This window comes from Ranitomeya variabilis, chromosome 1 (assembly GCF_051348905.1).
Source record: "Ranitomeya variabilis isolate aRanVar5 chromosome 1, aRanVar5.hap1, whole genome shotgun sequence".
Classification (NCBI taxonomy): domain Eukaryota; kingdom Metazoa; phylum Chordata; class Amphibia; order Anura; family Dendrobatidae; genus Ranitomeya; species Ranitomeya variabilis.
This window is the reverse complement of record NC_135232.1, coordinates 1,003,312,536-1,003,325,448: the sequence shown is the minus strand read 5'-3', so window position 1 is coordinate 1,003,325,448 and position 12,913 is coordinate 1,003,312,536. Positions and strand designations below refer to the sequence as shown.

Sequence of the window (12,913 nt, the reverse complement as noted above, 5' to 3'; positions counted from 1 at the left end):
CAGCCCTACCCCCCACAACTTTAGCCAAATGACCCCCCCAATTTTCAATGGCTACCTATTATTGTAAGGTAAATTAAGATTGACAAGCTTAAGTAACAAGAATTGATGTTTTTGGCATTAAAATGGGCACTGTAGGTGTTTTCCTGGCCTCCACTCACTGCCGACTAAGCTTCCCCATTGACTTGCATTGGGTTTCGTGTTTCTTTGTACTTTTTGAATTAATGAAATCTGTTTAGCAAAGTAAAATGCACATCATCGTAAAAAAAGTCACCACGATATAAAACTGTAAAAATCTTTCAGGTTTTATGTAAAAAAAAAAAAGTTAATGTTTTTCAAATATAGGGGGTATAGCTCAGTGGTAGAGCATTTGACTGCAGATCAAGAGGTCCTTGGTTCATTTCTGAATGTGCCCCATGAAGATACTTTCTCAACAGATTAAACATGCATTTTTACCTATGTGTTCATGGAAGTTTTAGAACCATATGAAGTCGAATTCATGTTTATGTACTTTCTTAATGTGAATACTATGCAAGAAATGTAGCAAAAAGATTATGTTGATGTGCCTTCTTAATATAAAAACAACTTAAAAAATGTACGAAAATGCTTGAGAAATTTTGTCTGAAAAGAAATCGACAAAAGATACATATGGCACATTGGAAGAATCTAAACCCCAGAAATGTCTTGTAAAATTAAAATATCTTAGTGTTTCATTGTACTTTTTGAATTAATGAACTATATTTAACAAAGTAAAATGCACATCAAATTTAAAACAAGTCACAAAGATATAAAACTGTAAAAAGCTTTCAGATTTCATATATATAAAAAAGAGGTTCAGTATTTCAAATATAGGGGTTATAGCTCAGTGGTAGAGCATTTGACTGCAGATTAAGAGGTCCTTGGTTCAACTCCGAGTGCCCCCTGAAAATACTTTTTCAACAGATTAAACATGCTTTTTTACCAATATGTTCATGGAAATTTTTTAACCATATGAAGGTGAATTTATGTTTACGTACTTTCATGGATTTTCATGGGCCCATCCAGTATATGAGTTCCAAGGCATAATGGGGTGCATATGACTATGCAGCAGGGATGGCCTTGCTACCAATGTGTAAAACAAGGGAGTATGGGAGTACAAAATGCATATTGTGAAGTGGATTTTCATGGGCCCATCCAGTATGTGGGTTCCAAGGCGTATTGGAGTTTATATGACTGACTATGACTGACTATGCAGCAGGGCTGGCCTTGCTGCCAATGTGTAAAACATAGGAGTACGGAGTACGGAGTACAAAATGCATATTGTGAAGTGGATTTTCATGGGCCCATCCAGTATGTGGGTTCCAAGGCGTAATGGGGTTCATAAGACTGACTATGCAGCAGGGCTGGCCTTGCTGCCAATGTGTAAAACAAAGGAGTACAGGAGTACAAAATGCATATTGTGAAGTGGATTTACCGGGGCTCATCCAGTATGTGGGTTCCAAGGCGTAATGGGGTTCATATGACTGACTATGCAGTAGGGCTGGCCTTGCTGCCAATGTCTAAAACAAAGGAGTACTGTAGTACAAAATGAATATTGTGAAGTGGATTTTCAGGGGCCCATCCAGTATGTGGGTTCAATGGCATAATGGGGTGCATATGAATTGGTAGCAGGGCAGGCCTTGAATTCAATGCAACACTCTTTCAGGAGTCCCCCCTGGACATCTTATGAAAGGGGTATTGTAGTGCGTCGTAATTCTTGGCTGCCCATCCACTCCCAGCAAAGGTTACAACAGCTTAGCCCTTTAAGAAGATTAATGCCACCTGATGCACCAGTAAAAATAGGCTCTGTGACTTTAAGAGTCCCTCCTTCATAAATGAAACAAGATGGGTCTGCGTATGGGTTGCTAAATGTTACAATGACATTTCCAAGTGAATGCATTTGTAGTGGTTGAAAGCAATGTTAAAGTTGAAACACGCTTCAAAAACGCTACGTTTGAACAAAGCCTAAGTGGAGGAGGAAATTTTCGGTCTGGGGTTAAATATTTGGCCTTACAAATATGTACCTTGACATATTTCCCAGCAAAATCCATTTTGGTTTTGTTTTAATGTGTTTTTTGTGGCACTGGGAAAAATGGCATGAATCTCTGAAAAATTGATTAAAGCTGTGAAGTAGAAGTCAGGAATGCTTCCAGGGGGCAATCCCCATGATGTCCCTGTATCATTTGAGCAGTGTTTCCATCATTTTGAGACGTTTTTAGACCTTAAAAGGACCCCCAGGGGGATTGCGGTAAAAATACTCAGGTCTACCATAGACTTACATTGGGCTCGTTGTTCTGGCCGAGTACCTGAGTATTCCAATCTGCTTGACCCGAGCAATGAGCACCCGAGCATTTTAGTGCTCGCTCATCACTAGTCATAGCCAGGCGGGCAAAAAATTTGGAGGACCATCTAACATCTAGCCATTTTAAAAGACCTACAATCAAATTGGGTACAGGAAGTCGACTTTCAGGATCTTTCCCATGTGGGGGTGTAATATTTGTCCGTATATGATTGCCAATGACAACATCACCCTTCCTATTTTTCCAGAAATTATTACGACCAAGCTTTATTCGAGTTGCCGATCAAAAAATGTGATCTATCTGTTGATCTGCCCATGTCCTAGGATTTATATGAAGGAACAGATGAATGACCTCGGGGAGACCAAAACATCCAACACTGCGGAGACACCATCACGTGTTTCTCAATGCAGTGATCCAGAACACTGCCCCCATCCCTTATGGGAAATATGCAAACGCATGTAAAGTAAGCTGCGGAGACACCATCACGCGTTTCTCAACGCAAGCAATGAATAGCCAGGCCTTTCTCCGGGAAGGAACAACCACGGGAAGGGCAGCATCCAATAAAGGAGAATATCCAATAAAGGAAGACCACCTATGCCAAGCATGGTATCCATCCACAAACAGCTGTTTCGGGGTTTTTGCCCCTCATCAGTGTGGAGTAGGAAACTGGCTATTAGGAGCAGTGCCTGGTGAAAGGCTATGAAGGAACAGATGAATGACCTCGGGGAGACCAAAACATCCAACACTGCGGAGACACCATCACGTGTTTCTCAACGCAGTGATCCAGAACACTGCCCCCATCCCTTATGGGAAATATGCAAACGCATGTAAAGTAAGCTGCGGAGACACCATCACGTGTTTCTCAACGCAAGCAATGAATAGCCAGGCCTTTCTCCGGGAAGGAACAACCACGGGAAGGGCAGCATCCAATAAAGGAGAATATCCAATAAAGGAAGACCACCTATGCCAAGCATGGTATCCATCCACAAACAGCTGTTTCTGGGTTTTTGCCCCTCATCAGTGTGGAATAGGAAACTGGCTATTAGGAGCAGTGCCTGGTGAAAGGCTATGAAGGAACAGATGAATGACCTCGGGGAGACCAAAACATCCAACACTGCGGAGACACCATCACGTGTTTCTCAACGCAGTGATCCAGAACACTGCCCCCATCACTTATGGGAAATATGCAAACGCATGTAAAGTAAGCTGCGGAGACACCATCACGTGTTTCTCAACGCAAGCAATGAATAGCCAGGCCTTTCTCCGGGAAGGAACAACCACGGGAAGGGCAGCATCCAATAAAGGAGAATATCCAATAAAGGAAGACCACCTATGCCAAGCATGGTATCCATCCACAAACAGCTGTTTCGGGGTTTTTGCCCCTCATCAGTGTGGAGTAGGAAACTGGCTATTTGATCTCCCCGAGGTCATTCATCTGTTCCTTCATAGCCTTTCACCAGGCACTGCTCCTAATAGCAGCTTACTTTACATGCGTTTGCATATTTCCCATAAGGGATGGGGGCAGTGTTCTGGATCACTGCATTGAGAAACACGTGATGGTGTCTCCGCAGTGTTGGATGTTTTGGTCTCCCCGAGGTCATTCATCTGTTCCTTCATAGCCTTTCACCAGGCACTGCTCCTAATAGCCAGTTTCCTACTCCACACTGATGAGGGGCAAAAAACCCGAAACAGCTGTTTGTGGATGGATACCATGCTTGGCATAGGTGGTCTTCCTTTATTGGATATTCTCCTTTATTGGATGCTGCCCTTCCCGTGGTTGTTCCTTCCCGGAGAAAGGCCTGGCTATTCATTGCTTGCGTTGAGAAACACGTGATGGTGTCTCCGCAGCTTACTTTACTAGGATTTATATGGGCCAAACTAGCCAAGAAGTCCGACGAAGGATTCAGCAACATATTTGCAACATTGGGAAAGCAAAGAATGATTTGGAAAAGGGTAAGTCCATTACCTCAATAGCATCCCATTGTTTGTATCTCTATTAGGGTAAACAACATGGCTTACGTATAATGGTGGTGGACCAGGTCCATGGTAACATCCGAGGTGGAAATATAACTAAGGAATTGCTTCGGCAGGTATCACGGTGGATCTATGAGTTTGGCACCGAACGGTCTCAATGAAGAATTGTTATTCTTTGGCTTTTATGGCGAGTTGTGATGGGTTCTCTGACCTAATATATTCTCTGGTTCTGTCTCCAGGTTATTCCTATTTGCATCTTCAATTACCATCCTCTCGCTGAATAAATTTCATCGTATGATGTACTTACCTTTCTTCAACCTGACCAAGAATACGGCCCTTTTTCCTTCGACCTGTCAGGATTCTCCAAGTACCAAATTCTACTGTGTATGTCCGTCTGAAAATTGGCTCATAGTGGCATCATTTTCATTGTTTCCCAGCATAACCTACTTCAACTTCTGGTTTAATGCCACTCTTTGGGACATCATTGCCTGGACAATAGGGGCGGATATACCCTCATGGATGTATATATTGAGGTACGTACTCCATACATGTTATAGGTGGTTAACATGATTTATAGCTTATATTTTGATTGCTATTCACAGTATCATATTGTCATCATTAATATTTTTGGGGGGATTTTTCCTGGGATCTTTTGCAAATGTTTTCTTGAATATAAGATCTTCCAGCAATACTTTCCCCATTGGGAACTTCTGGTTCAATGCTCTTTTTTGGGACATCATTGCCTAGACAATAGGGGTGGATATCCCCTCATGGATGTATATATTGAGGCATGGACCCCGTACATGTTATAGGTGGTTAACATGATTTATAGCTTCTATTTTGATTGCTATTCACAATATCATATTGCCATCAACATCAGGATACTGACCCATGGAAGCGCAAGCACAGAGCGAAACGGCCGTCATCCTCCCCTGCTCACAAGCATTCCTACTCCCCTGGCCATGAATCATGCTTTGAAGATGGAATAAAGTGGTTATACATGAAATCGGTGAGTGCCTTCTCTCTTTTTTCTCTTGCATATGGACTGAAAATATGGCTACTTTCTTAGAAGATGCAGATGCAGTGGCTGCCTCACACACGTTGTGTATATATCACCCCGATTGTTATCTCAAAAGAATTTATTCAGCTACCAAACAGTGCCATCCTGGCTTTTTTTCTTTTTCCTTTTGAATATATATACCATATTTTCCGGCGTATAAGACGACTTTTTAACCCCTAAAAATTGTCCCAAAAGTCGGGGGTCGTCTTATACGCCAGGTACGGCATGTGCAGGGAGCGATCCTGGATGTTCCCAGGGTCTGAAGGAGAGGAAACTCTCCTTCAGGCCCTGGGATCCATATTCATGTAAAAAATAAAGAATACAAATAAAAAATATGTATATACTCACCCCTCCGAGAAGCCTGGCTGTCACCGCTGCAAGCGTCTGCCTCCGTTCCTAAGAATTGCAGAGCGTGAAGGACCTTCGATGACGTCACGGTCAGGTGACCGGTCACATGAGCGGTCACGGACAAATCACAGGACTGCGACGTCATCGAGGGTCCTTCATGCTCTGCAATTCTTAGGAACGGAGGCAGACGCTTGCAGCAGTGACAGCCAGGCTTCTCGGAGGGGTGAGTATATACATATTTTTTATTTGTATTCTTTATTTTTAACATGAATATGGATCCCAGGGCCTGAAGGAGAGTCTCCTCTCCTTCAGACCCTGGGAACCACACGCCGTATAAGATGACTGGGTGTATAAGATGACCCCCGTCTTATACAGCGGGCATATCCCAAATTCTATATTTTATATGGAAAAGTTGGGGGTCGTCTTATACACCAGAAAATATGGTATATATATATATATATATATATATATATATATATGTATATCCTTATCGTTTGGGTGATTATGTCTTTAAGCAATAGACGGGCCACTCTGTGGATCTTTTGTATGTCTGTTTTGGTCCTTTCCTGGCGTCAAGCTGGGTCCTGTTGCTATGTATTATCATTGCATTTGGGTAAGCTTTAAGTCCCCTCTGCCTGCATCATGAATGCTGCGTTACCACATGGCGCCTACGCTCTATGTTTCATTGTAGATTCTTCAATTTTCAAATGCGCATGCGCGAGTGCAGGCTGTTTGATGCTTGCGCAGTGAGGTGCGTTTCACTCTGGGATCCCCTCGCTTTCAGGGCGCGTGCATGGAGCACAGTCCATCTGACTCCTGCGCTATTGTGACACGGATTAACTTTATTGACAATAACATCACATTGCTTCTTAAAAGATGGCCGCGATCACCTTTTCCTCTCTTGCTCTGCCACATTATCGGTTAGTATGCCCCCAGATGTTTTTCATTATACAATTAGTGATGGTGTATATACCTGACACTGGTTGGGGTGCTCACCCACTTCCATTTTTCTCAGCTCACATGGCTCCTTATCGGACATATTCTCTCCCTTATTGCTGAGTTTGAGCTCTGGTCTTCCTTTCCTTTCCATTTGGTGGATACAAGTTTTGTATGGTTACATATTCCTGATCATATTGTTTCTCCCTTTGCATGCTATTTTGCATTTTTTTGCAGATTCTTCCTGGGGTCCTAGGATTGAAGGGACTTTTTGAATATATTAGATCTAAGATCTTATATATGTCATCTGTCCGTGGCTAAGCACATTTTGAAATCCACTGGACTGCTTTTGTCCTATCCAATGGCTAATATGATACTGTGAATTGGTTGACTATTTTATAATTGCACATGTGTAGTGTTGAGCATTCCGATACTGCAAATATTGGGTATCGGCTGATATTCGCTGTATCGGAATTCCGATACCGAGTTCCGATATTTTTGTGATATCGGAAATCGGAATCGGAAGTTCCTATAAGTTCCCAGGCGTGTGCGGTGCATATGGTTCCCAGGGTCTGGAGGAGAGGAGACTCTCCTTCAGGCCCTGGGATCCATATTCATGTAAAAAATAAATAATAAAAATAAAAAATATGGATATACTCACCCCTCCGACGGACCCTGGACCTCAGCGGTGCAACCGGCAGCCTCCGTTCCTAAGAATGCAGTGAGTGTAGGACCTGCGATGACGTCGCGGCTTGTGATTGGTCGCGTGACCGCTCATGTGGCCGCTCACATGACCACGACTTCATCGAAGGTCCTTCACTTTGCATTCTTAGGAACGGAGGCAGACGCTTGCAGCGGTGACAGCCAGGACTCGTCCGAGGGTGAGTATATCCAAATTTTTTATTTTTATTCTTTATTTTTTACATGAATATGGATCCCAGGGCCTGAAGGAGAGTTTCCTCTCCTTCAGATCCTAGGAACCATCCAGGATCACTTCCGATATTTGTGTCCCATTGACTTGTATTGGTATCGGGTATCGGTATCGGCGATATCCGATATTTTTTGGATATCGGCCGATCCAATCCGATACCGATACTTTCAAATATCGGAAGGTATCGCTCAACACCACACATGTGTAGTGTATATATATACATCAATATATTTTTCCTGTTTAAGCATGTGTATCTTTATCCAGTGTATATAACATCTAAGTCTGAGAAATTTGTTGTGGCTGGTCATTGCCTATACCACACGGCATGACTGTTTGATATTGATAATAAAAGCTACAAACACTTTTTACTCAGCCTGGGTGTTCCCACCTTATGGGCATTCTTTTCTTCTCTTTTTTTGTTATACCTTTACAATTGCCCATGGTGAACCCATTTTAGTATTAATAGGGTGGTGCCCTCCACGCCTCCTCTTTTTTTAAATACTTTAGCACCAGCGCAAATATTTTCCTGCACTTTTACCGAATGTTACCGATTTTATGAAAATTTGCTTGTGTTTCCGATCACGAATCCGAATGTGCCATATATTGATGCCGAACTTTTGTTTGGTGATCATTTTTCAAACATATTCACTCATCTATACTCTTGGGGGGATCTGCTGGAAAAATGCTTGAATTTCCCATGACTTCCATTATACTCATTACTTGAGTCGAGTACCCAAGCAGTCTGACGTACTACATTCAAGTAACAAGCTCCCATGCATTTTAGTGCTTGCTCATCACTACAGATAATGTAGTAATCCAAACTTTACACAGAAGAAAATAGTAGAATATGGTGGAAAACATTTATGTACATCATTCAAACTGTTTACATCAAGGCCACAGCCCATTTTACTTATATAATGTTTATTTTGCTTGTGTAGTTTATTTTTTTTACATTCTTTGTAAACTCTATTTATTCAATACTATTGTAACCAACTGCTTTACATATGAAATATAACTTTTTTTGTTGGCTCACGTAACCAGTACAATGACACATTTTATTGTAGAATATTATTTTATTATTGTTTTAATAAAAAACAAAAAAGAATACTTTCAGATTTAAGGATAAATTAAATATTCCATCATCTTATAGTCCATTACATGCTTCACCTTAAATTCCTCTTTGAATGTTTATTGTCCCTGTCTCAGGAACCAACATCAGATTGGAGAGGTATAGGGTGCTTTCCAAAAGCATTTTCAGACTTAAGAGAGTTAATCCTGTTAACCTCAGTGTTTTAAGAAACAAAAATCCACAAACTAGGAGACATGGGGCTTTAAAAGACTCCTGTTTTATCATGCAGCCCATTCCTGACTACCTGTCCACAAAGGAAAAAAAATGAAAATGTAAAACTATAACGGAAGATCATTACTCCTAGTTTCCATTTACAGTTATACACTACAGCAGGAAGTGTCCTGAGAAAGATTAAAAATGCATTTCACTGTGATAGCATAGACTATTATTCCAAAGGTTATTTCTGCCCTTGAACCAGCAAGGAAAGTCTAATTAAGTTCTCAGCAGCTGCGTCAGCTCTCAATTTTATCCAAGTTCTTTGGATATGATGACATGTCGACATACTTGCCTATGAATGGCATATTTCAATAATATCCTCAGAAAGAGGAGATGGCATTTTAGATATCAAAATGATTGATTCTTGTAGCCCAATTGCAATCCACCTTATATGGTTCCGCACGGTTTACAAGATCTTTAAGAGTTATTATAAATGTTGAACTTTTGTAGTATTGTCATGTTTATATGTTCAAAAATCCACTGCTGTGTCTCAGACAGAGGGTCGCATCTGTTCATGAACAATTTTTTTTCAGCCGGATTACAATCAACACAGCTGTTGCTTACGGGATGAAACAATGTTTTATCCTAAGGATAAAAGGAAAAAAAAGGAAACATTTAGTTTGCATATTATTCAAGCAAATTATTGTACGTCTTATCTAAAAACAGCATGGATATAAATTTATCTCTGCATTTTCATTGTGTACTAATGTTTACAGCATTTTTATGTAAAGATGAAGAGGTGACCAGAAATGTATTATTATTATCAACTCAATTTGGAACTTTAAGTAACATTTGTATCTAGCATATGAGCACCACATTTCCATTTATTGCCTAATGGACTACTAGTACAGTTCATGGCTATCTCAACCAAACCAATAGACAATGAATAGAGTGGTGACATACATTTCTGATCACTGTTCAATTTCAAAGTGTCACTCCAGAGACTTGCTCTTGAATGGAAATAATACCATTAGGAGTAAAAGTACAGTTATAGAGTAGAAATTACATATAAAGTCACAGACATTGGAAATAATAAATCAAAATTCACTTAGCATAAACATATTCTACAATATTACAAACAATTCCATGTAAATACTGGCAAAAAAAACAAAATTGCAACAAAAAAGTGCAACAAAAACAAAACCAGAAGTGCCGCCTGTGGCCACAACTCGTGTTATTGCAGTATCTTAAACATACTCAGGCTCCTGCTCATAGTTTGGCATAGGCTAGACTATTTCCACATGGAAACCTGAAGTTTATAATTACAATGATAAATTCAGGTTTCTTTCTAGAATGTTTCTTTAAAGAAGATACCATGAGTTTTTTTTCCTTTCAGAAACAGCAGCAATCTTTATTTATAAATATACAAAGAAATATAACATCAGAGACCATTTTGGTCGACAACCCCCAGAGCCCTTCCTCCCAACTGCCCAGCCCTCCACCTCCAAAACCAACTTCTCCACCATTACAGAAGATCAACTCTCCACTCTACTCTATAGATCGCATCTCACCACCTGCGCACTTGACCCGATCCCATCCCACTTCATCCCAAACCTCGCCACAGTCTTCATCCCAACTCAACTTTTCAATCTATCACTAACAACTGGTGTTTTCCCCTCAAGCTTTAAACATGCCTCAATCACACCTATCCTCAAAAAGCCCTCTCTTGACCCATCCTCTGTATCTAGCTATTGCTTCTATATCACTTCTCCCCTATGGCTCAAAACTACTGGAACAACATGTCCATCTTGAACTATCCTCCCATTTCTCTTCCTGCTCCCTCTTCGACCGCTTACAATCTGGCTTCCGGTCACACCACTCCACTGAAACTGCCCTACCTAAGGTCACCAATGACCTATTAACTGCCAAGAGCAAGCGACACTACTCTGTCCTCCTCCTCCTGGACTTGTCCTCTGCCTTTGACACAGTGGACCATTCCCTATTATTACAGACCCTCTCATCCCTTGGCATCACAGACTTGGCCCTATCCAGGATCTTGTCATACCTAGCAGACCAGACATTCAATGTCTCCCACTCACACACCACCTCACCCCCTATCTGTTGGAGTCCCGCAAGGTTCAGTCCTAGGGCCCCTGCGCTTATCCATTTACTCCTTTTGGATGGGACAGCTCATAGAATCTCACGGCTTTCAGTATCACCTCTATGCTGATGACACACAGATCTACAACTCTGGACCAGATACCACCACCCTACTAACCAAAATCCCTCAATGTCTGTCCACTATTTCATCCTTCTTCTCTGCTAGATTTCTAAAACTTAACATGGACAAAACAGAATTCATCATCTTTCCCCCATCTCACACGACCCCCCAATGGACCTATCCATTACAGTAAATGGCTGCCCACTCTCCCCAGTCCCACAAGCTCACTGCCTCGGGGTAATCCTTGACACTGATCTCTCCTTCAAACCACATATCCAAGCACTTTCCACTTCCTGCCGACTTCAATTCAAAAATATTTCACAGATTCATACATTCCTAAACCAAGAATCTGCAAAAACCCTAGTCCATGCCCTCATCATCTCCCGCCTTGACTACTGCAACCTCCTGCTCTGTGGCCTCCCCTCGAACACTCTCGCACCCCTTCAAACTATCCTAAACTCTGCTGCCCGACTAATTCACCTGTCCCCCCGCTATTCCCTGGCCTATCCCCTCTGTCAATCCCTTCACTGGCTCCCCAATGCCCAGAGACTCCAGTACAAAACCCTAACCATGACCTACAAAGCCATCCATAACCTGTCTTCTCCATACATCTGTGACCTCGTCTCTCGGTACTTACCTGCAGGCAACCTCCAATCCTCACAAGATCTCCTTCTCTACTTCCCTCTTATCTCCTCCTCCCATAATCCCATACAAGATTTCTATCGCACATCACCCCTACTCTGGAACTCTCTACTACAACATATCAGACCCTCGCCTACCATAGAAACCTTCAAAAAGAACCTGTAGACCTACTTTTTCTGACAAGCCTACAACCTGCAGTAACCACCAATTGACCAAACCGGTGCGCGACCAGCTCTACTCTCATCTACTGTATCCTCACCCATCCCTTGTAGATTGTGAGCCCTTGCAGGCAGGGTCGTATCTCCTACTGTATCAGTCGTAACTTGTATTGTTTAAGATTATTGTACTTGTTTTTACTATGTATACCCCTCTTCACATGTAAAGTGCCATGGAATAAATGGCGATATAATAATGATTAATAATAATAATAAAAAAAGATATATATATATAGACACATATTTGCAGTAGTTGTCATGACTGTTGGGTGTCCCAGGACCAGGGGCTCCTTCCATGTCCCTAAAGTTTCTAGCTTGCCCTTTTCCCCAGATTGCTTCTGATAGGAAGATGCCAGGGCAATGTACCTTGCCTAAGCTCCTGAATCCACCCTCAGTCTGTACCCTTACCCCACCCAGGGAAGAGGGGAGTAGTAGGATACCATAATACACCAGCCATACTAACATGGTAATACAAACAGGGATAAAGGAAAATACCAATCAGGCAAATATACTCAAACAAGCAACAGAGGTAAACACTGGACAGTGGAGGATGGAGTAAAATCGAAGCAGGAAAGGGGCATTAGCACACACCCAAAACCTAGCAACAGTCTCAGATAAATCCACCAAATGCATTCTCAAACAACAACCACAAACCACCATCTCCTAACCATACAGCATAAGCTAGCTCTGGCAATGTGTGCTAGCCAGGGCCCAGATTATATAGGAGAATAAGAATATTCTAATATATAAGAATTATTGTTACTATTACCCAAAACCACCAATTCTGACCCGTTTACGGATTCGATCTCACTCCCACATGCACTTACTGACCCGATCACTAGTGCAAAAAATAGTGAGACCCCTTTGCTTACTTATTTTCAAGATTTATCTGCTTATTCAAACTCTTTAAAACAAATTCAAAATGACATATCGTTCTTTAAGGCTTGTCTTGCCGGATACGAGGACATACAGAGGGAAAATAATTT

General features: G+C 41.6%; 1 protein-coding gene across 1 annotated transcript in view; it reads right to left on the bottom strand.

Annotated features, from left to right (window-relative positions):
• Positions 1-8,514: 8,514 nt before the first annotated feature.
• Positions 8,515-12,913, bottom strand: part of GALNTL6 (polypeptide N-acetylgalactosaminyltransferase like 6) — a 2,887,171-nt gene continuing 2,882,772 nt past the window's right edge. The window contains exon 12 of the mRNA XM_077279504.1: positions 8,515-9,494. Coding sequence (XP_077135619.1) covers positions 9,327-9,494 — 168 coding nt within the window. The 3' untranslated portion in view covers positions 8,515-9,326. The remainder of the gene's footprint in view (positions 9,495-12,913) is intronic.